Source organism: Meriones unguiculatus, chromosome 7 (genome assembly GCF_030254825.1).
Source record: "Meriones unguiculatus strain TT.TT164.6M chromosome 7, Bangor_MerUng_6.1, whole genome shotgun sequence".
NCBI classification, from domain to species: Eukaryota; Metazoa; Chordata; class Mammalia; order Rodentia; family Muridae; genus Meriones; species Meriones unguiculatus.
Window position 1 is genome coordinate 44,097,533 of NC_083355.1, and position 24,359 is coordinate 44,121,891.

Sequence of the window (24,359 nt, forward strand, 5' to 3'; positions counted from 1 at the left end):
AATAAGAATAGAATGTTTTGAGTGGATCGCTGCAGGGTCACAATAGCCAGCACCCTTACCTTCTTCTGCTGAGAACAGAAACTCCGTGAAAGCCCTTCCATGTTAGCAAAAGTAAGTCACCCCACAGCAAGAAAAGAAAGATGCTTGAGAAGACTGAGCTCCCCTCCCTGCCCACAGCTCGTCCAGCAGGCTCACAGAGGGCACACGTTACTAATGCTCTTTTGCTCTTTAAAAGCACCCTGACACCCCACCCCACCCCTGCTCACGTACGTGCGTGCGTGCGTGTGTGTGTGTGCGCGCGCTGCGCTGGCTTGGCAGTGAGCCCTAAGAATCCTCTTGTCTCTACCTGTCCGGTGCTGGGATTGTAAGTCTGTGCCACCACACTTGGATTATTTTTAATGCAGATTCTAGGGATCAGGCTCAGGTCCTCATGCTTCTGTGGCAAGCACTTTACCAACCAAGCCATCTCTCCAGCCATCGACCCATGTCCTTATAATTCTTTTTTCAAAAGACCTGAAAGCTATTGGGCCCAGACCTTCCTGGTGTAAAGAGTCATTTTTCTCTCTCACAATTTTGTTGTCCACTTTTTGCAGGGACTTGATTTATCAGGTCTGAGCACTGCTCACAGTGCTGTGGGCAAAGAGCCAGGCCTCCTTCCCCAGGTCTCCTTCCCCAGGCCTCTCGCTCTACAAGAGATGCAGCACTGCTGCTTGGCGGCTTCTTACCTCATAGGATGTCAAGCCCTGGGGAGCAGCAGGCCCCTCGGGGTGGGGGCTGCAGAGGCTGCAGGAGCACGGAGCAGGGGCTTGAAGCAGAAAGAGCTGAAGAACTCCATCTCCTCTCCCGTCAGAGCAGGGTCAGACCAGATGCCTGACACGATTATTAACCTCTGACATGAATCCTGCAGGCATGGGCCTATAATCCCAGCTACTGGGAGAATCGGGAGTAGGCAGATTGCAAGTTCAAGGCCTGCCTAGGCTACAGAGTAAGTTCACAGTCAGCCTTGGCAACTTAGTGAGACCTTGCCTCAAAAGTAGAAGGAGGGCTGGGGCTGTGCCTCAGCAGCGCCGCACCCGCCCAGCGTGTGTAAGTATCAGAAATAAGAGAACAAACAGTTACCCAGAGGCCTCTTGTAACAGATTTAATTGTACAGACATAGGAATGTTGAGTATGATTTCAAGGGACTTTAGAATGCCTTTCTTCCTTTTGGTCAGAGAATCCTCCTGCTGAGAAAGAGCTCAGATTAGACTGATGTGTGCCGCCACTGATTGACTGTACCAATGACTGGGATCTGTAAGGGAGGGCGCAGTCCTCTCATAAGCCCTCAGGTGACAGAGGCCAGCCCAGCAGACAGAGCAGGGGTCTGTGTGACACGAGGACTGGGATCCCAGCCAGATCTCTGTCCTCAGTAGGCTGGAGCCTCCAGCATGCCACTTAACTCCGTTCAGTCGGTGTGTCCTGTCTGCAGCACAGTCATCAGCCCAGTTCGTAGCTGTGGGAAGTGAGTGAACATACTGACAAGAGACCCTGGCACACGATAAACCGTGTCTGGGGACTGCGCCCGCTCTGCCCTCTCAGTCAGGTGCAGGATGCCCGTGTGGGAAGTGGCCCCATCAGTGTTGCAAGCTCCATATGGAGTCAGGCCTGGGGGCTGTGCTCTCGTCTCCTCAGTGTGCTACCTGCCCAGGAAGCATTCTGCCTGTACCTGTCCCAACAAATAGCCAAGCAGCAGGAGGAGTCCCACAAGCCAGTATGTGGGAAGGAGGCAAGAAGCAAGTCCCCACACGCCACCCGTGTGACAGGCCAGACTAAGCTGTCCTTCCAGGCTGTGAATGGATTTCCATGTCTGTGTCCACCCTAAGAGGATGATTTGTACCTTCTGCTGGGAAGCTGGTAGTGACCCTAACGCCTGTGTGTTCATGTCAAGACCTCTGTTCTAACCTAATGTCACAGGGGTTCCCAAGCTGATAACTACCATCTATAACACAGTTGCAAGAAGTGTGGCTCCTAGCGTCCTTGACACATTTACTCACTTCCTGCATTTGTCCCTATGTAGCCCGTCTTCCAGTTTCCTCCCAACCCCACTGCTCACCCAGAGGCAAGACACTCTTAGCCCAAGAGAAGTGAAAAGGGTGCATGTTGGTGGGAGCAGCCCTGAATGCACATGTGCTGAGTCGGGGGGGGGGGCTCTGGGGAGTCTCTCCCAGGGCTGCTGCTACAGTCCTTTCCAGTCTGACCGGTCACTTCTGAATGCTGACTGCAGATCCATCGGCATATCACACGAAGCCCAGTCTGCATTGGGATTCTTGTTTCTCCTCCCTTGTTTTTCTTCCCCAGTAGAGATACCACCCTGTAATACTCTTTCCTGCTCGTTCGTTTTCAGCCTAATCACCAGAACTCCCATCAGTGTATCACGTGAAACCTGCAGATGCTTACACTGTTCTTGGGCACAAAGGTCAAGCCGCACAGAATAGAGAGAAAGAAACCACATGTCCATAAGGCCTCTCTCAGCTGGTGAGAGAGTCAGGAACAGCAGTATGGCTTGTATCCGCATAGTGCTTCATAGGCCCGAGGTGGGAGAGTGGAACATCTCAAGTCAAGTCAGTGCCAGTAAATCTGTGACCTTGGGCAAAGCCACTTCAAGTTACCAATCTTGTTTTCTTCACCTTTAAAACAGCAATAATATAATATATATATTATATTATTATTATTATATATAATAATATAATAATCTGCTTAAAGCTATCGGGAGGAATAAGTGAGATTGTATTTATAACACATCTTATAAGCTAATAGGAGAAAAAGACCAAAAAGGAAAGAGGAACAAAAGTGTTGTGTGACGTTAAGAATATGAGGAGCTGGAGAGATGGCTCAGCAGTCAAGAGCACTGGCTGCCCCCAGAGAATCTGGGTTTAATACCCAGCACCCACAACCATCTGTAACTCCAATCCCAGGGGCTCCAACACCCTCTTCTGGTCTTCTTGGGTACTGCCTGCGCATGTTGCACAGGCAAACACCCATTCACACAAAATAAATAAAACCTCAAAAAAGATAAAGGTCTGAAGGGATCGCAGTGGGACTCGGAGCGGTCTTACTGCCACACTCGGGATCAGACTTTTTTACTTTCATCTCACCCTCAGCCGAGTTCTTCCTCTCCTTCACATCCTCTCCCTTACTTGGAGTCTGTTCTCACTGTTCTTTGTTTTGGGCTTCTGAGATAGGAACTCCTGTAGCCCAGGCTGGCCTCACCTCATTGAGTAGCTGAGAATGACCTCTTAATCCTTCTGGTTTGCCTCTTCTGGCTTCATGCGTTTGTTCTCTTTCTGATCTGCTGCAGGCTTTCTCCACAGCAAACATTTTGTCACTGTCTTAAATGTGACTGTTGTAAGCATGCAGGGATCCTCAACACCCCACAACCCCTTGACCAGGACTTGACCATTTGTGAACTGTTACTTGATCACACTTGCTCTCGGGTAGGAAAGACTCCCTCGTGGTCCCAGGATACAGATCATTGCGCCACACATCGATTTCTCCATTAATGCATGAGGATCTGCCGAGATGTCTGGAGTCAGTGATGACCTGTAAGCTACATTTATCTGTATCTTACACTTACGGCCCTCCAGCCTTGCACACTGTAATAGTGTGTCCAGTATTTAGTTGGAGTGACCCATGAGCAATGAACCTCACGGGTTCCACCGGGCATCAAAGAGGGCGCAGGGAAGCTTCCTCACCAGGTTTCTTTCTTGTTTGCAAAGGAGAGCAATGTCAAAAGTAACTTGGTGGACATTGCAGAAAATGTAGATCTCTAAAGGGTTTTTATGAGCAATTTCTCAATGCTCTATGATCATAATTAATTATAATCTTACTCATTGGGTTGGTTCTGAAATAGGAAGTAGGTTAGGATAGTTGTGGTGATGGAAGAGACAAGTGATTACAGTAAACTAACAGCAGAGCCCACCCCGCCTTGGTTGGCACGTCTCTGTGGAGATTAGACTCCTCAGATGACTGCTTCATTCTTTGCCTTATGCTCCGCCCCCTCATCCACTGCCTCCTGCAGCCCCTGTCCGTCTCCGTGAGAACACAGCGTGGAGGGTAACCGCCTGAGCATGCATTGCTCACCGACGTGAAGGTTAGCCTGACAGCCTGCACAGTGCATTGAGGGAGTGGGAACAAACACTCGTACTCCAAGGGAGACCCAATAGTACACACGGAGGAGGAGCCCTTCGCTCTAACACCAGGTGCTGGCCGGAGTGCTGGCCCCAGGACTGTGAAGGTACAGCACAGACCAGGGAACAGGCACTGTTGGGACACATCATGCACTGTGCACCAGGATAGGGAAAGCTTGACCCGCCACACGGTGTGATGAAATGTTTAACGGTTTACTCTGCCAGCAAAATGAGCCAATTCAAGCCAAACTAGAGTATATAAATGTAGGTTTATTGGGGCTAGCTTTGGGCAGATTCACAGGAATGAGGCCAGAGAAGTGACCATGCAGAGGGGCACAGAAAAGTGGAGAGCAGAGAGAAAAAGCACATGTGCAAAAAGAGAGAAGAAAGAGATACAGATAGAGACAGACAGACAGACCAAAATGTCTGGATTTTATGGCAAGGAGCTTCTGGGGGAGGTGAAGCCCAGCCTCTGGGCTGGAAAGTTCAGGGCAGAGGATGGGGTATGTAGGGACTGAGGGATGATGGGAGAACCTGAGGGTCAGGTCCACTTAGGTTAAATGGGCACCTCAGTTACTTATCCTGTGTCTGAATCCCAGCAACATTAACTCAAGGGCCCAAACCAGGTGTTGTGATGCAGACACATCATTCCAGCATTGGGGAGACAGAGGCAGGATAATCACAAGTTGGGCTACATATTAAAACCCTATCTGGAAATAAAAAGTAAGAGCCAGGTGTATAGCACATACTATATCCCAGCACTCTAGAGGTTAATACAAGAGGAGAGTTCAAAGTTCAAAGCCAGCCTGGGCTATAGAGGCAACCCTGTCTCAAAACACGTGAACAAACCAAAAACAAAGCATGTGTCAATGAGTGGTAGGTGATGGCAGTTCCAGTTGAGGGAGCAGGTGTTGGTTGGAGTTGTGCAATGAGGCCTGGGCCTAGGGAGCTGGAGGGAAGGTGCTTTGGCAGGGAGGTGACAGGTGAAGGCCCAGCAGTGGAGCCATAGAGGTGACTGGCCTAGATGCCTGCCATGCTGAAATGTTGTGAGGGCTCCATGAGAAAGTAGGGCAAGAAGAGTTTGTGCAGAATGGGGGGCAGGGGCACTTTCAAAGGTCAACTGAAGAGGCCCTCTCTCCACAGGCAGACCTAGCCTGGGTGAAGCAGCCACATCTGGATGCCATAAACTGAGTAACAAAAGCAGTGGAGTAAAATGTCAATTGTTTCCTACTCCTGCTAATCAATGCTGTGTGTGGTTTTTGCCTTTTTCTTCTTATTGTATAAATATATTTTTAAGACACGGCTGGATTCTTGTAGCTTTAGCCAGCAAGCTAAAAACATACCACATGTCACGAGGGGCCTCCCATTGTCCACAGCTGTGCAGAGGACAGTGGCTACGGCCCTATAGATCCAGCTCCTGATGACTCAAGTGGCTGGGGCAGCATGAGGGACGTTTGACTGGGAGAGTGGAGACAAGAGCAGCCACCGTCATCTCCGCGACCTGGCAAGCCTGGAGCTTTCTCCAGCCACTTTTAGCCCAAGATTTCTCTTTTTCTCTTCTCTTCTCTTCTCTTCTCTTCTCTTCTCTTCTCTTCTCTTCTCTTCTCTTCTCTTCTCTTCTCTTCTCTTCTTTTCTTTCTCTTCTCTTCTTTTCTCTTCTCTATTTTTTTCTTTTCTTTCTTTCACCATTGATTCTGGAAGTTCTAAGGAAAAACTATTCATCTTAAAGAAGGAAGGCATTTTGTCTTTAAAACATCACAGTTCAGGCATCCATCCTCTGGCACGTGAGGTTCGAGATGTCTACACCTTTGTTGTCCTCAGAGCTTTTCTGTAAGGTAGTGAAAAGCGTGAGGCTGGGGTCCCCTGCTTGTCTTGGGCAAGGCGCTTGCTTAGCTTTTCTGTACCTGCCGTTTGGAGAAGGGAGCTAGTAAGACAGGCACCTCTGAGGGCTATTGCCAAAGAGAAAAGTTCCATGACATGGTTATAGAGTATAGCATGACTCCTGGGCCACCGTAGGTGTTTAGGACATGGTCACCATCGTTAGTGTTCAGGACTTTGGCTGGTTCTCAGCATTCTGGGGTGCATGCTTCTGTGGCAGGTTCTCCAGTCAGCTCTGCTACGTGATGTATGACAGTTTCAGGGGTCGGTCTTCTCGCCTTCTAGATGAGCAGCAGTGCCCTGCCCTTTTATGGGTCAGACGTGGTGATGAGACGCCCTGGAACAAAGTGCTGTACAAATGTCAGACTTCATTGCTGCCATTTTGAGCAGGGAGGTGGAAGGTGACATGGGTAAAATGTACCTGCTTATAGGTTTAGGTGGCACCGGTGGAAACAGCACCCCTGCCTGGTCTCCGAGTGAAACAGCATTTCTGCCCTTCTAGAAACCTCAGCGAGCTGATAGACCGGTTTGTGGCCGACTTCAAAGCGCAGGGCCCACCCAAGCCCAACACTGAGGAGGGGGGCGCCGTGCTCCCCAGCTGCGCGGACCTCTTCGTCTACTACAAGAGGTGCATGGTGCAGTGCTCGCAGCTCAGCACTGGCGAGCCCATGATCGCCCTGACCACCATCTTCCAGAAGTACCTCCGAGAATACGCCTGGAAAATCCTCTCTGGCAACCTGCCTAAGTGAGTCCTGTTTCCTCACTCTCAGCAAGGAAGCGAGGCTCTCTCGACAGCCCTAAATATGGGAGGCTCGAAGGAAAGCCACAGGGGTGGGGGGTGGGGAGGGATGTTTACTGAGCTGCTAAGAATGTCGGGAAGGAAAGCACTCCTACTGGGCTCCCAAGGGCCTGACGTGCTGCTGTCTCCTTTAATGACATTCCACAGCTGACCATGACTGTCAGCAGGTCATGTTCCCCGGCCACCAGTGTAGGTCACAATGCATCACTGAGTTGGGCCCATTATGTATTCCAACACAGAAAAAAAAAGTTATTCAGCTGCAGGGGCAGTGTCCCTCCAGCCCGTTCAGTGTGTTCGTGCCTCGAGTGCCAGATGACAAGCTTTTCCTCTGACTGTCTTCCACGGCCTCTAATACTGTGTGCACAGCCTTAAGTTTAAAGATATGGTGAATTGGGGCAGGGGAGAAGGCTGAATGGGTAAAGTGCCTCCCACACAAGCGGGCGGCCCTGAGTTCAGATCCCCCACTCACACATAAACAGCTGGTGTTGGCAACACTCTCTTGAATCACAACAGTAGGAGGGCAGAGACAAGAGGGTTCCAGGGCCACAGGAGTGCCAGTCAGGCCAACTCTAGCAAGCGCCAGGTTTAATGAGAGACCTTGTCTCAAAAACAAGATGGAGAATGAGAGATGAAACCCAGTGTCAACCTCTGGCCTCTGCCTGTGTGTGCATGGGCACACATGTGCACTGTTAGACCATCTTACTCCGCTTGTTCACTTATGAGCTCTACATGTTTAAGTCATAATTGAGAAAGATGGTTGGGGGAGCAGGTTTTGTGCCGCAGCTGACCCCGTACCTCAGGAAATCTCAAGCCAAGGCACTAGGTCAGATGGCCTCCTTGGTGAGAATGGGTCATCCCAGGTGAGGACTGCTCACTGCTCTCTGGGCTTCTCTTCCTGTTCCTGTGGTGAGAGGATCTGAAAGATGACAGTCAAGGTAAGGTCAGGAGCAAAGGAACCCATTGTGTGCTGATCTATTTGTACTGTAGCCAGCCTTTCCTCCCCTTTCTTCTTTGTGATAAAATACGCAGCTCCAGGAAGCCAGCTAGCAGCTGCAGCCTAACTAGTTCCTGTCCTTTCCTTCAGAACCAGCAGCAGCAGCGGGGGCCTGACCATCAGCAGCCTCCTCAAAGAGAAGGAGGGCTCGGAAGTGGCTAGGTTCACTCTGGAGGAGCTGTGCCTCATCTGCAGCATCCTGAGCACAGCGGAGTACTGCCTGGCCACCACCCAGCAGGTGAGCGCCCAGCCAAGCATGCCTCCCTCCTGGAGGCCTGGCCACAGCTGGAGTCAGGCCTGGGAACTCCACTGAGGTCTCCTGCCACTGTGGGCAGGCTAACTGGCCTCTCAGAAAGAAATTCAGCATGTACTCAGAGTCTGCCCAGGCAGACTTACAAGGGAAGTATGGCCAACCTCCACCCTCATGTAAGCCACCAAACAGGCAAGATCTCTTAAAAGTAGGTCAGTAGCACAATGTCCATTATGAGAAAAGCAGCAATAAACTCCCTTCAAGGTACCAGGGCCAGCCTTTGGTGGGTGAGTCACCCAATGACTCCATTCTTAGCTGTGTTAACAAGCGAAGTCTCAGGATTTTATGTGTCTCCTGACATTTTCTAGCATTCTCTGTCTACCATAACAATCATTGTCTGAGATGTTGACTATGAAGCAGAAAGGGTGGAGCCTCTGCTGCAGCCCCTAGAAGGCAGTTCAGCAAACCAGCATTGCAGAAGGGAAAGCGGCAGTAGCCTGCCACCCAGCCCTCTGCAGGTGGGCAAGCCACAGTAGCCTGTCACCCAGCCTCTGCAGGTGTAGAGGCTCTTCTTCCCCTCTTGGCCTGGGACCCTGCTAAAGCTGAGAGCCAAAAATAACCTGCTCCTTCTGATGCTGATGCTTACTTCCTAAGCATCGAAGAAGCCAGTCACAAGGGGCAGTTCAGACGTGACAGCTTGTTGCTCTTCTGTGCCAGGGCATGAACACAAGAAGCGTCCAGCAGTCTCTTTGACAGCTAACCAGCTGGACCCAGAGGTTGAGGCAGTAACATGCTGTGCTTGGGGCATGGTCACATATACAAGGAATGACTTGCAGACTACTTGGGCCTTAGAGCTAGAGATAGATAAAAAGATAGACATTTAAAGTGTATGACAAAGACACATAAGGAAGTGTAGCTTTGATTCAGACAGGGTCTCAGTGTGTCGACAGGCTGGCCTCAAACTCCCAGAGATCTGCCTGTGTCTGCCTCCTGAGTACCAGGATTAAAGGCTGCACCACCACTGCCACCACCTGGCTCTTAACACAGTCTTATTGGCAGCTCAGTCTCCACGTGGATCACTGAGTGAGGCGCGCAGGGAGGGGCTGCCTCTGTCCTAAACTCAGTGGACTGCTCTCTGATCACTTGCTCCTGATGGTGCAGCCTTGCCAGGCCACAGAAGAGCCTGCAGGCAGTCCTGCTGAGACTTCAGTTATAGCAGTAGTGGAGAACGCCCCCTTTCCGTGGGCTAAGGGAAGGGGGTGGGGGACTTGAGGCAGGGGACTTCAATCAGGATATGTAATGAATAAATTGTGAAGAAAAAAAATTTAAAAAAAAGTAAAGTGTCCCACAAACTTATTGCTCATTTCTGAGCTCAGGCCACAGTCCCAGCTTTCTTCCTTTGCATTTTCTTCAAGATAATGAAATCTCTTCATGAACACACACATGTGCTTGCATGCATGTGTGCGTGTGCACACACACACACACACACACGCACACTCAGCCTACTCTTAATGCCATCACTCTCAAATATTTTATTTTATAAACATAGTTTCGTTCAAAGTTATCTTAGCTCACTTTTATATCCTTTTATTGTTAGTGTTGATGTTACTAAAATATCTTTATTATTGTTATTATTATTATTATTACTGTTTATGGTTATGTAGTATTTCATTGTAAGGATTAGTGGCTATTTAATAACAGCCCTGGTAATTATTTATACTGCTTTAAAGTTTTGCTTCTACAAATAATCTTACAAAAACCTCTTTAAAAAAATTTTTTTTTTGAGACAGGGTTTCTCAGTGTAGCCTTGGCTGTCCTGAAACTCACTCTGTAGATCAGACTGGCCTCAAATTCACAGAGGTTCTCCTGCCTCTGCCTCCCGAGTGCTGGGATTAAAGGCATGCACCACTACCACCCAGCAACAAAAACATCTTTCTGAGTATAGTATCTTAAAAGTTTTCTATTGTATTTCTAGAACACATTGTTGGAGATTTTAGAAGTATTGGTAAACCAGAGACCATTTTGATGACCTATGTACCCTTTTTTTAAATTTAATGAAAATCATCTAAGTGGGTACATTCTGAGCCACCTATAAGATACCTGAGTGCCACGTTCCTTTAGAAGACCCAGAGATTCCTGGAGAGATGATTGATTCCGGGCTGAGGGCGCAGAGTGTCTAGGCCTTGCTTAGCATGCATGAAGCCCTGGGTTCATCCCGAGCTCCGTGTGGACTCCGTGTGGACTCCGTGTACAGTGGTGCACCCCTGTACAGAAATCCTGGGCTTTGAGAGGTGGAAGAGGAGGCTCAGAGGTCCAGGCTCTTCCTCGGCTATAGAGAGAGCTTGAGCCCAGCCTGGACTAGACACCCTATCTCACAAAAATGGGCTGGAGAGATGGCTCAGCAGTTAAGAGCACTGACTGCTCTTCCAGAGGACCCGGGTTTGATTCTCAGCACCCACATAGCAGCTTACAACTATCTGTAACTCCATTTCTAGGGGATTGGTTGCCTTCTCTGGCCTATGGGCACCAGACAGTCTTGAGGTGCACATGTATACATGCAAGCAAAACAATCGTACACATAAAATAATAAAGTTTTAAAAAGTGAACTTGAGACATCACATCTTGTAAAAAGTCATAAAATCCAATACAGAATCATTGCAGAAGGACTCAGGAGTTAGAGTGGATTGAATTGGGCCCCTCAAAACTAAGTCCTGATCTGTAGTGTACATTGGGATGTTTGGGAATCATGGCGTTTGCACATGTGACCGAGTGTGTCAGGAGGAGCTCATCCTGGGCTTGGGCTTCCCTGACAAAAGGGCTAGCCTCCTTAGGAAGTGAAAAGATGGAGATAGACTCAGACTCAGTGAAGAGGGTCATGTAAGGGTAGAGAAAAGAGGAAAGGCTTGCCCTGCAAGCCATGTACACCAAAGAATCTAAAAAAAAATTAATTCAATTAAAAATTAAAAGGTCTCAACATTTTAAAAATCAACAACAACAAAATAAAACCAGGGCCAATGAAGTGGCTCAGGAAGTAAAGGTGACTGGTGTCAAGACTGACGACCTGAGTTCAGTCTGTGGAACCCAAATAGTGGAAGGAAAGAACCCACTCTCGCACATTTTCCTCTGGCCTGCACACATAGAGTGTGCTGAGAAATACAGACGGGCGCACATAAGGAACTTGACTGTGTGCCTGTGTTGGGAGACCGTGCTTAAAATGTTCGTTCTCTATAAAATGCTGCATGATTTGACACAGTTCCCTGTCAGCATCCCAGCAGATTATTTTGGGGAAATAGGCAAGGAAATTTTACAAAAAGACCAAACAACCTTGAAAAATAAGGGAGAGGTTGGGTGATGTATCACTTGATTTTCAGGCTTCCTAGTACTGAGGGCCTTCCGCAGTAGAGAGCTCGCCGGGCACGTGTGCTGCCTGGCTTCCGACACCGCACACCTCCCACAGAGCTCCAGGAAGGGAGGCAGCACCGCTGTGTGTATAGACCACTCCTCCCTGCAAGCAGCCACTGCTACCATCTCACTAACGCGCCCGCTCAAACATTTTCATTTATCTTTTTAAGTGAAACAAACTCAAATTCTGCATGTTACTCTACAACAAAGCAGCCTTGTTTTGCTTATAGTTAGATCAGACAGCTATCCTCTTTCTTATTCTTTCTCTTCCCACCCCCCAACCCCTCTGAGACAAATTCTTCCTGTTGGCCCAGGCCAGCCTCGAGCTTATAGCAGTCCTAATTGTCTCTGCCTCTTGAGTGCTGGGATTCCAGGCACCAGCACACCTGACTGTATGGGCATCTTCTGATAGGAGTACTACCTCAGCTTTGTCAACCCCTTTTGAGTACTGCACTCATCTGTCATTCCTTCAAGAAAGCTTTCCCCAAAGCAGGTGCTGCCTCTGTGGCTATGCGCAGAGGCCAGGCATCTTTCTGTCAGGAGACTCAGAGCAGATGGAAAACAGATAACAAGCAAGTCAGGGTTTCACTGTCATTCTGTAGTAAGTGTGGGAGAAGAAGCAAATGCCACGAGAGGAGTTGGAAGGCTAGGAAATCGGGGCTGGTCAGGATGGGGAGCAGGGGCGTCTTAGAAGGAAGAAGTAGGAAGTGTGAAAGTCCCGAGGGACAAAGACTGATTGTGAATGCCAGAGACGAGGTAGAGGTAGCAAGATGGGGCCAGAGAGGTAGCCAGGGCCCTGCCATGCTTAGAGTTAGGGTTTTCCTTCAGTGAAGTGGCAGAGGCCACTGGAGCATGTGAGCACGAGCCTGTGCCACACTGTCCCGTCCTCCGTCATTGGTGTCCATGTAGACTGCATCCAGGATTTCAGTAATATGAACCCCTTCTGGAAAGAACCCTGCACATGCAGAGCCTGACCCATTGAGTTCTTTGAATGGCCCCTCACCCCTTCCAAGTGGTAGAACTAAATGTTGCCAGGAATCCTCACACAGCTCTGTACATTAATCTCTATCTCATGAAAACACATTTCTAAATGTGAAATTGCCAGATTACATTTGTAAGCTGCCTCCTAAGAAATTCCCCTCATTTGCTCACCATTAAGAACATTTTTGTCTTTAAGTTTTTAATGTGTGTGTGTGCGCCTATGTGATGTATGTACACCACGTTTATTCAGTGCCCACAGAGGCTAAAAGAGGGTGATGGGTCCTGCGGAGCTGGAGTCCAGGTGGTGGTGAGCCACCATGCGGGTGCTGGGAACCGAGTCATTTCTCAGGCGCCCCAAGAGCACTTTACATTTTAATGCAGAACATTCATCTTCCTAAAATCAGTGTGATTGCTTTGGGAAGACTAGAGTTATCAGTCCCCGGGGCGGTCCCAGATCCTGATCATTGCATTTTTCTCCGAGGCTTAGGAGGGTGTAAGTGTTCCTGCTTGGCCTAAGCCCTCAGCTGAGCAGATCATCACAGGGACATCTGGCACCTTGGCAAGGTGGTGACCATACAAATACTTAGCAAAGGTTTGGGCTGGCTTTACTGTTATTCTCACTGAGAGTTCTCAACGCTGCTGGGTGAAGCTACATCAGGGACAAGCAGGGAGACCATACTTGATACTTTGCACAGAGAGCCTTAAGGGAAGAGGTTATTGCAGTCCGTCACGTGGGGAAAGAGCAGCAGCACTCCTGGCTATGTGGGCATGAGCAGAGACTCCTCGTGGCTACTGGCCAGGAAGCTCTCTTGTAACCTTCAAAAGCCTCCCTCAGCCTTTGACATCCAGGCTCCACAGCCTTCAAAATAGCACCACCACTAGGGACCAAACACTCAAAGCATGAGCCTGTGGAGGACAAACCGTGCGAGCTATCTTTATGTCCTTAGAAACAAGCCTGGGGTGGTGCCGAAGGAGCTGGGTTCTAGGAAGCTTATTTTGACCCTGTCACCTGCTGTCTTGGGTGGGCTACTGCAGCCCTCATCTATGAAGTGAGGGTAATGGGACTTCCCTCACGTCCTGGTGAGAGTTAAACGTGTCCCGGGTCATGTCTGGGACTGTCTGGCTCCTCAATTGTGATACTCAGTAGTATGGAACAGCCTTGGGGAATCGCTAAACTTCTGCTTCTACCCTCTCCTAACAGCTAGAAGAAAAACTCAAAGAAAAGGTTGACGTGAGTCTGACTGAACGCATTAATCTCACAGGAGAAATGGACACATTCAGCACGTAAGTCCCTTCCTGGCGCCTGCTCCAGGTCAGCCTCTCCTCTTCACAAGCAGTGTGTGCTGTAGTTTCCTCCGCGTGGAAGAGTTCCCAGGGCATTCTCCACCAGCTGTGAGAAGCAGAGCTCCGTTCTCCCTCTTCCTTCTCCCCTTCTTCCTCTTCCCCTTCTTCCTCCTCCCCTTCTTCCTCCTCTTTCTGGCTTAAACAAGTTTTTAATATAGATGCTTTTGGAGGAGAACTTGATTCTGGGGTTAGCAGTTGTAGTGGAAGCCATGGAAGTTTGGGTCCTAACTGGGTGAGGCACACCCAGATAAGAACAGGACATAAAGAGCTAGCTGCTTCTCCATTATCAGTGATAAAACCAATTTCATGAAGAAATGAAAATTTTAAATTTTATGCACATGCCAAAAACGCCCACAGAGAGCCATGTCCCTCGTCCATCGCTTTTTGGGGTAGTGACCACAGCAACTTGTTTCTTTGCAGTGTCATCTCCAGCAGCATCCAGCTGTTAGTTCAGGATCTGGATGCAGCCTGCGATCCTGCCCTGATCGCCATGAGCAAGGTGAGCTGTTAGGAGCTGCCCTCTGTTGGCCCTTTTGGGGGGTGGAGGTAAGTCTGAAGGAAATGGGCTCTTCTGTCAGCATCTGGCTCCTGCTGCAACCTGTCTGTGCCCTTGCCAGCTGAGCAGTTTGGTGAGCTCCCAACTCATTGCTCAGTATGCCCACTGGGAGGCTCCAGCCCTTCCTGAGCTTTGGTGTCGGTGCTAGAACATTTGATTGGACAGTGGACTCTGGTTTCAGTGTACCCTCAGCCCCCTGTGGTCCTTTGACACTTAGCGTTGGCTGCTGTTTGGAGTTTTATATACCTGTCTTTTCTTCCCCAAAGAATGTAAATTCCTAAAAAAAAAAAAAGAATGTAAATTCCTGAGAAGTGTGGTAAGTCATGCCTATAATTTCAGGATTTAGAAGGCTGAGGCAAGGGGATTTCTAGTTCAAGGCCAGCCTGCTCTACACAGGAAGACCCTGTCTCAAAAAAGAACAAAGTATTCCTTAAGTGTCTAGACCCTATTGAAGACTTCATATTTAGGAAGAGGAAAGTAGGCAATCCTTTGCTGACTTTTAAGCCCAACAAACCTTGTAGAGCAGGGGTTGAGAAAGCATAGCCTTCAGCCAAATGCAACCCAGTTCTTGTTCCTGTTTGTCTCAGTGGAACATAGCCATGTCCATCCACTTAAGCTCTATCGATGGCTGTTGCTGTAGCTATAGAAATTGGTGGTTATAACAGAGGCCTTATAGCCCACAAAGCAAGAATATCGACAAGTCAACCCTGGCCAGACAAAGCTTGCCAACACCTATAGTCATGGACTCTTGGAATACTCTTCCAAGTTTTGGAAAATGACTTGTCTGGAGGAAACGAGGCAGAATTTATGTCAGCGGGCCATGGGAGGAGTCCTGACACTGGACCAGACAGGCCTAAGTTTTCTGGTTTTTCTTTGAGAGCCCTACCCTGAAGACCAAACCTGTGCAGGCCCGGCTCTCTGTGAAATGCATCTGGCTGGCTGCCTCCCAGAGCTGTGAGAGTGGACAGCAGTTGAATGCTCGGTGGTGCCAGTCAAGCTCAGAAAGCCTAGGTTTCTGAGACCTAGGGGACAAGAGGAATGCCATGCCTCAGGAAGTAGACATTTAGTCTGAGTTTGGTTTTAGAGTGGATTATAACTATTTAACAAAAATAGGATTAAAACCAAAACTTTGGCTTTGGGGTTGTAAGGACTGAAGTAGGATGTGGAGAAGTGGCTGATGTTCCAAAGCTCCGATTCTCAAGGCCAGTCCTGTGCCCAGCCAGGATCTCCAGCCACACACTATAAGCAGGCAGCTTGAGGCTGGTCTGTTCTCTTAATGGAGTGAGGCTGTGCGGATTCGTTTCCTAGGCTCTGGTTATTCTCTCACCACTGGCAAGCCTTCTTTGCATCCTGAGCATGATCCATTCCAGCTGCCATCTCCTGAACTGCCACACGCCGCAGCCTGGAATGCAGCTGCCGAGAGATTTTCACACTGACCAAGGAAAGAGTAGTATCTTCCCCCCCCCCCTTTCTCTCTCTGTAAAATAACACATGGAATGGGTTTGGCACCCCAGGTGTTGCTTATATGAACTGTCAGTTCATTAGGCAGACTTCCCTTGAGTTCCCCTTCCTCATCAGCCCTTCCTCTCCAGATGCACCCCAGCAAATATCAGCCGTACCCCCAGAGTCTTGTGTTTATATGATAGGAACACCATCAGTTTGGGAGCACAGCAGCTGGAAGGCCATTCCCTTTTGTCTGAGTCTTCTGGAGTTCCAGCAAAATGAGATCCATGTGACTAAAGTAAACACGGCAGTGCTCACAGACTGACTCAGCACGAGCCCTGCATCCTGTTTCATGGAGTTTCTTCTAGGATTTTTTTCAAACTTTGTGATGGTGATTATGTCTGTCTCTGAGTCCGTCTTTGTGTGCTGCTGGCAGACTAGTCCAGCTTGGACTCTGCCTCGCTCAGTTCTGGGGGTTGCAAGGCTGGCGGAGGCATAGGCATTGTCCCCAGGTGCTTCATCCTGGCGGTGGAGATGTGAGCAGAATGTGCAGATTTGTGGTTTGATCAAGAGGAAGGTGAGACCAGAGCAGAAAAGCGGGATCCTCCAGTCAGCATTGGAGAAACCAATGGCCAGGAGGACGTGGTCCAGTTCTCTTGAAGGAATTTGTGATGAGGAGGCTGTTCAAACAGGACTGCAGTGGAAGCTGATGTTTTTAAAGTTAGCAAAGTCAGTTTGTCAAAATTGCCAATCTCCTTCACTGCCTTAGGAAGTTACCGAGTGCTCTGGACTCTCAGGCAAGGCTGTCTTCACGGTCACACAGTGCTGGGAGAAAACCCAAAGTAACAGTAGAATATACAGATGTATTTCACAAACAGTGAGGACAGTGGGGAGTGCTCTCCCAGCATGAAGCAGGTCCCGGGCTCGTTCTGGGGTCAGGGAAGGAGGCTCCTTGATAAGGTGGGTGAAATCCGGCGACTGGTCACCTCATTGTCCTGGAAGGCTCTGTGGCCTTCCCAGTTGCCATATAAGGCTTAATAGTTAATAGGTAAGTTGCCAGATTTCCTGTCAATTCCTTGATCACCTTGTCTGTGCAATTTGTACTGCTCCTGTGCAAACACCCTGCACCCCAGCTTGGAGCCAGATCAACTTACCTGAGTATGCACTGCTTTCCAGTGGTGGCTGTGCCGCTGACCTTTCTGCTTAGAATTTTCTTCACAAATTTCTTCACAATGCCTTTTGTCTAACCAAAAGGCATAGCCTTTCTAAGAGTGAGTTCCGTTATCTGTCCTCCTTTAAAAGTTGAGGTGTAATTCCTGTCTTAGTTAGGGCTTCTATTGCTGTGATAAAGCACCATGATGAAAAGCAGATTAGGGAGGAGAGGGCTTACAAGTCCCACTCCATCACTGAGGGGAGCCAGGGCAGGAGCCAGGAGTCAAGCTGACAAGAAACTAACCTAAACAAATGCCAGAGCACAGTTAAACTGTCTAAGTTAATACAGTTTAGTACACAGACAAGGCCACACGGCTACCAGGACTGTCTCATTTCAAGGTATCGTCATCACCCTAGAAAGAAGCCCATACCTGTCAGAGGTCATGCGCACGTGCGCGCACACACCCCTCAGGGGCCATCCCATCTCTGGCAGCCATTAGTCTACTTTCTATCTGTATAGATTCCCCTGTCCTGCTGGGCTTCCTTCACTTCACAGCATTTTCAAGGTTCATTCACAGGATGCCATGTGGCAGTACTGCACATTCCTATTTTTTCTGTGTTTCTGTGAGTTTTGTTTGTTTGTTTTTGTTTTCAGACTGGGTCTTACCTTGAAGCCCTGGCTGGCTTAGAACTCACTCTGCAGACCATGCTGTCCTCGAACTCACAAGAGATCCACCTGTCTCTTCCTCCCAGGTGCTAAGATTACAGGTGTGTACCTCCACACCCGGACATGTTCCGCTTTTAAAACAATGCCAGGGGTTGAAGCCAGGACCTTGCAGATGCCAAGCCTGTGTGTGCAACACCGTTAGACTCCCCAGCCAGCCTCCAGTCCTTTCCTTTTAACGGCTGAGTGCTACTCCATCGTTTGCTCGCCAGAGTTCTCTCGCTTGTGTGGACAGTTAGGTGAGCGTCTGTGTGTGGTGCACACCTAGCACGGGAAGTGCTGAATCTGTGGTGACGCCTGGGTTACAGTTCAGGCGTGGTCTTCCGTGTCTGCCTCTTGACGTCCCCACCAGCACAGTGTGAGCATGTATGTAATCTTTCCACATTACACCAACACTCTGCATTTGCTGAAATTGTGGCCATCCTTGCAGGTGTGAGGAAGTATCTCCTTGTGACCTCCCTGTGTTTCCCTGGTGACTGAGACAGAGTGGCAGTAGGCATCTTTTGGGTGCTTGTTGGTAATCTGAGTGTCCTTCTTGAAAGAAATGTTGGCTGAATCCTTGCCATTCACCGTAAACTTGTCTTTTCTTTCTGTTGTTGAGTTGTAAAAGGTCATCTTCTTCTCTTTATGTTTTGGTGTTTTGCTTTCTTTTGTTTTTTAGACAAAGTCTTGCTGTGTAGCTCAGGTTGGTCTCAACCTTTCTGTCCCGCTGCCTCAGTCTCCCAAGTGGTGAACGTTCCTGCAACACCTCTGTGTTGTACTCTCTGCCATACTGTGGGTTGACTTCATTTCCTGCACAATGTCTTGTCAAATTGCTGAAGTCTAACTTGTCATCTGTATTCTCAGTGTCATGGCAAGGCTAGGTTGCCTGGTGCCCGATCAAGTGCTAGGTGGTTTCCGGAGAGTCGAGGCTTTAATCCAGCTAGGGATAACTGTGTATATGCTGTAGGGTGTGGGTCACTTCATCCTGCGTGTACATATGCAGCTTCCCAGCTGGTCGGGTGGGCTGGAATGGTGGCACTGTGGTTAAAAGCGCTTACTGCTCTTGCTGAGGACCTGGCTTCAGTTTGTAGCACCCTACTGGGGCCTCACGACCACCTGAAACTCTAGTTCCTGGATACCAGGCACACATATAGTACACATACATACATGTAAGCAGAACACGGATACACATAAAGTAAGTGCATCTTTAAAAAAAAAAAAAACAAGTGAGAAGAGAAAGACGGGGGTGAGGAAAGGGGAGTAGGGGCAGGGTGTGTGGAGCAGAGAAGAGAAAGCAGTTGAGATCAGATCCTGGGTTTTCTCAGACTCAGCTAAGCCTGTCTTGTGCCATCGCTGCCCAGTTTGGGTTCTGGACATGCTGTAGCAATCCTTGCAGACAGTTGCTGCAGGTCCTCCAGCTTTGTTCTTTCTTGACATTGCTTTAGTTAGAATTCTGAGTCCCTTACCATGTCATGGTTTCTTATCTCAGCCAGAGTACTTGCTCTTCTCTCTCAAGATATTCCAGTGCCTACACTACATCTCAATTACACAGTTACTTTCCAATCTCCATCTTCCTTTTGATCTTTGAACACCTTGAGGTCTGTGTCTTGTCTCTTGTCAGATGTCATGGCATGGGGCAGGCCTTGCTTTATAGCGGTGCACCACAATGACCTCAAAGGCAAAGAAGCTAGGAAGACCAAAGGATGATGGAGAGGTGAAGAAGTGCCTAGGCAGGCTGAGTTGTGTGGGGCAGTAACGGTACATTTTTGTAGAGGTGGCAGGTCACAGGCCCCTTGATCTCTCAAGCTGAGGATGAGGCCTAAGTTCTTCCCCCATGCTCAAGTAGCTGAGCCTCCTCAGTGCAGAAGGCTGGAAATGGTCAAATTTAGGAGCATACTTTCACACAGTTGGTGTGTGCAGAAAGCCCTTCTTCTGGGTAGGTGAGAAAATGAAGGGTGACCAGGCCAGCAGAAACCACAAGGTGGGACATGCTTATAATCCCAGCACTGCAGAGGCTAAGACAGGTATCAAGTCCCAGGACAGTTGGCCTCTCTAATGAGACTCTCAAAGAAAGATAGATGGATGGATGGACGAAATAACGTACATAGAAGGAGCAGTGAGCTCGTGCCTGGCTCTGACACATGCGTGGTCATGAGCTTACCAGGTGTTCAGACTCGCCTTTTAGATCAGGATCCAGCTTTCATGGCCATGATTATCCTACAGGGCAAAATGTGTGGCAGCAGCCAAGCCAACTGTTCCAGTCTGCCTGTGCTCTCTCCTGAAAAGAGAGGAACTATCCTGCCCTTCTCTTTGTCTGCTTGGTTTTCCTGTTACACCCAAAGACATGGCATCAGAGCAGTGCCATCAGCAGAAACCACCAGGCTCCCTTTCCACTCATGAGCATGAGGCATCTCTCTTTCTCATAAGAAATAGGAAGCAAAGCCGGCCTCTAGTTCTAGGGAAAAGGTTGCTTGGGGAGTTTGGGTAGAAACACGAGGAGTTTTTTCTTTTAGAAATGAATTCCACGCATTCTTAGGAATCAGTATGTCCAATTATGGTATTATAACTAGGATTGAGATATAAATCTGCCTCCTTAGAAGGGGTCCCTTTTGACTGTTTTGTTGTTGTTTGTTTTTTAAGATCTGATCACTGGACTGAAAGAATCTGAGTTTTTATCCAAGGTCAAACACACTTAACTTTTCCTATTAATGCTAATTTTAGAAAAAACAGGATAAAAATAAAATAAGTTTAATTTCCTTCTAGTCTGGCATGTAGCTTCTCTTAGGTTTCAGGATTGTGCACATGTACTGGTTTAAAGGGATTGCCATCCCCCAAAGACCTTTTGAGGCAGCTAGCACAGGCCTCAGATCTGCTCCCATTCTCCTCATTAAAATGTATACACTGAGCCAGGCAGTGGTGGCACGAGCCTTTATTCCCAGCGCTTGGGAGACAGAGACAGGGATCTCTATGAGTCTGGTCTACAGAGCAGGTTATAGGATAGCCAGGGCTACACAGAGAGACCCTGTCTCAAAAAACAAACAAACAAACAAATATATGATGTCAGTGGGCCCAGGGAGCACCACCACCAGAACCTTCCAGGTTCACTTTCCACGTGTGATCAAGGGACATCTTTCTTTTTCATGAAAAATATTTTTATTTTATTATGATAAAGGTATTTATCATAATTTTTATTATAAAATACAGGTTTGTTTGTTTGTTTGTTTGTTTGTTCTGAGACAGGGTCTCACTATATAGCTCTGCTGTCCTGGGGCTCACTGTGTAGACCAGGATGGTCTCAAACCCACAGAAATCAACTTGTCTGTGCCTCCCCAGTGCTGGGATTAAAGATGTGCACCACCACACATCACGCGCGTGCGTGTGTGTGTGTGTGTGTGTGTGTGTGTGTGTGTGTGTGCGCACACATGTGAGTGCAGTACACGTGGGCCAGAGGCATTGGGTCCCTTTGGAACTGGGGTACAGGTCGCTGTGAGCTGCCCTACCTGAGTGCTAGGAACTGAACATGGGTCCTCAAGAATGCAGAGCAGTACATGCTCTTAATAGCTGAGCCACTTTCCAGCCCCAGATACCGAACAGAAGACAGTAATCATCCATAATTCCAAAAACCAGGGTTTCTTCATTTTTAGGCTGCTATGTTTACAAATAAATAAATAAACAAGTGCATAGCAGGCTGGTCCAGGAGCTAAAGGTACTTACTTCCACATCTGAGGACTAAAGTTTGACCCAGAGTAGGAAATGAGAATTAACTACTGCCAGCTGCCCTCCGATCCCTACCAACATGCAGTGACACACTCAAACACTCATACAGACACAGTAAACAAACACATAGGTGGTGGCATGCACCTTTAATCCCAGCACTTGGGAGGCAGGAGCGCATGGATCTCTGGGAGATCCCTGTTCCAGGACAACCTGGAACATGTCAGGTTCCAGATCATCAAGGGCTACATAGTTAGACCCTGTCTCAACCCTGCAAAAGGGCTGGGAATATAGCTGAGTGGTAGAGCGATTGCCTAGCATGCCTAAGACCCTGAGTTCTAGTCCGAGTACCACTCACACCAAAGAACATGAGAAGTTCTATAAACCCACCCTCAGCCCCCAGTCTGGTTGGTGTCACCACTTGGGAGGTGTGTGCTGGCACTTGGGAGGTAGAAGCAGGAGGGTCAGGAATGCTTGGTCATCCTCAGCACCATGGAGAATTTAAGCCAGCCTGGTCTACATGAGCCCTGTTTCACTCATTTTTAAACTATTTTTGTGGGGTTCCATAAAGCCTCTCCCTTCCAAACCTCTAACCCTAGGTAGGAGAAAGAAGGTTAGTAGGGAGGGGGAGCTTCTCCTGGCTGTTTAGGGTTGATGGGTCCTTTTGGAGGCTATACCAGTCTCCGTCAACAGCAAACACAGCCAGTGGGCTTCTCCAAGCCACTGCACTGAAACATTTCTCTCCGTCTGTCTGCTCCAAACTGCCACACCAGCTGTCTCTGCCTTCTCCAAACTGCCACACACTATCTCTCTCTAGGCTCTCCTATTTATCCTCAGAGTCCTAGGCCACGCCCCTCTTGGTGCTGTACAAGGCAGGCTATCACCAGTTGGCAAAGACCACACCCCGCAGGAGGCAATTATCAGCTGTGGACAAACTATAGCCCAAACTAAAATCCCACACTTGGGATTAAAACAAAGACATATTTACATAACATGAGTTTTTAAAGAACCCAAAACTTCCATTACAAACCTTTGTCTGAAGAAAAGAAAAAAAAAAAAAGACAGAAATACAAATCACTCCCCTCTGATGGGATATGTGCACACATGCATGCATATGTCCTTAAAGCCTTTTGTACTTCATGTTCTATCCTAGATCACCATGTCTCCCCCTGCGAGTTATCTCTGAGCAGAGTTGCAATGGGTCATCAGTTCTTCCTCCTCTGCATACCCTCGCCTCTCCCCAGTCATCTGTGTCAGCTTCCTAGCCCAGACGTTGATTTTACTGAGCCAAGGTCCCGCAGCCGCCCTCAGGTTCACTGAGGATAAGTCTTTTAAGAAGTAACAAGTTCAAATGGAAAGATTGTGAGCTTTGGGGAAGACAGGCCAGCTTCTGGGGTTCAGACCTGCCTGCTGATTGGTTAGACCTCACTGGACAGGTCACCCTGTCCTGACACTTGTCTTCCCAGTTATGAAGCACAGTGATACCGTCATAAGCAGTTCATGTGACAGTGTTGGTCGCAGCGCTGAGAGCATAGTGTGTGATCATAAGCAGTCCTCCGCCTGTGCTCCCTGACCAAGGCCTGCTCCCATGCTGTGTGTGCAGATAGAGCCTGTTAATAATGCAGAGGCTTGTAGGAGTGCGCGGCCCAGATACAAGCGCTCCTTTGTGTGCTTGAAGTCCAGGGCTCGGCCTGCCTGACTCGGGAGCGCAAACCACAGCCCCAGACCCAAGTTGCTAGGGTCCAAACATCTGGGACTGTATTCCAGATCTGTCTAACTTGGGGCTGTGGGATTCAGGTTTTCAGTTGTCAGGAGGCCTCTTTCAGAGTTTCATGCAGAAGAGGAAAGTTTCACAAGGTCTGCAGTGAGCTCCCTGCAGGGCTGCAGTGGCCCTCTGTGCAAATGGGAGGTCCTCTCAGTTTGCCATGGGAAGTGGCAGCGTGGACCACACACCTTGGGTAGCAGAAGTCCACAGTTAGGCCGGGCTCCACGGTGTCACCTCCAGCTAAGCATGAGCTCTAGGTACTTCTGTCGTTACTTTCTGCATTCTCTCGCTTGCTTTTTCTGTCAGCTGCATCTGATGGGAACTCTTTCTTGGTATTTATATAGTACCAGGTGGTATTCAACCCCAGTTGAAAACCGTCAAAACATAGAACACAAAAAGAACACTCTGCATATAGAGCCGTAACTTTTAAATAGAAGTGCTGGATGATGATGATAATGATGATGATGATGATGATGATGATGATGATGATGATGATGATGATGATTGCTGTGCCCGTTCTAGTCCAGGCACCATTTATGCTCTTTGCTGAGAGATCTGCCCGATAGTTGCATGCACCCACCAGCTCCTACCAGGGAACCAGCCCAGTGAAGTGGAGTTATTTTCCTTGCCTCGTCCCGTCTTTTCTCATTCTCACAATTATCCGGCAAGCACACCAGTGTCATGCTTACTTCAGACAGGCCTGCCTGTCGCAACTGTGCCACTTGAGTGTCCTGCTGTATAAAGCAGTCAGAACTAAGTGACGTCACACATAGCTGATAAGCAGAATGACAACAGGCAGAGCATCACCCATGAGAGGACACACATACATGGGAAGCCACCTTTACACACATGTACATGGGAGGGAAGACACACATACACACCCAGGAGGCCACACACACACACACACACACACACACACACACACACTTGTGTATACACTGATACATACATGTACACATCTGGCTACCTTGTGTGTTTTTATATTGTTTGGGGGGACAGGGCACCCTTGAATTAAGGGCGGTCCTCCCACAGGTGTTATCATACTCCGCTCTGACAATAAGTTACAGCCTAAGTGCAGGCATGGCAGTCCAGGCTTTTAATCCCAGCACTGAGTTCCAGGCTACCCAGGGCTACATGGTAAGACCTTGTCTTCAAAACCAAATAAATAAATAACAGCCTGAGCCCGTAATCATCTGGTGTAGCTGAGCA

At 48.6% G+C, this 24,359-nt stretch overlaps 1 protein-coding gene across 1 annotated transcript in view; it reads left to right on the top strand.

Moving 5' to 3' along the window:
- Positions 1–24,359, top strand: part of Vps53 (VPS53 subunit of GARP complex) — a 130,137-nt gene that overhangs the window by 84,197 nt on the left and 21,581 nt on the right. Inside the window, exons 14-17 of the mRNA XM_060387277.1 lie at positions 6,547–6,789; positions 7,928–8,075; positions 13,672–13,754; positions 14,235–14,313. Coding sequence (XP_060243260.1) covers positions 6,547–6,789; positions 7,928–8,075; positions 13,672–13,754; positions 14,235–14,313 — 553 coding nt within the window. The remainder of the gene's footprint in view (positions 1–6,546; positions 6,790–7,927; positions 8,076–13,671; positions 13,755–14,234; positions 14,314–24,359) is intronic.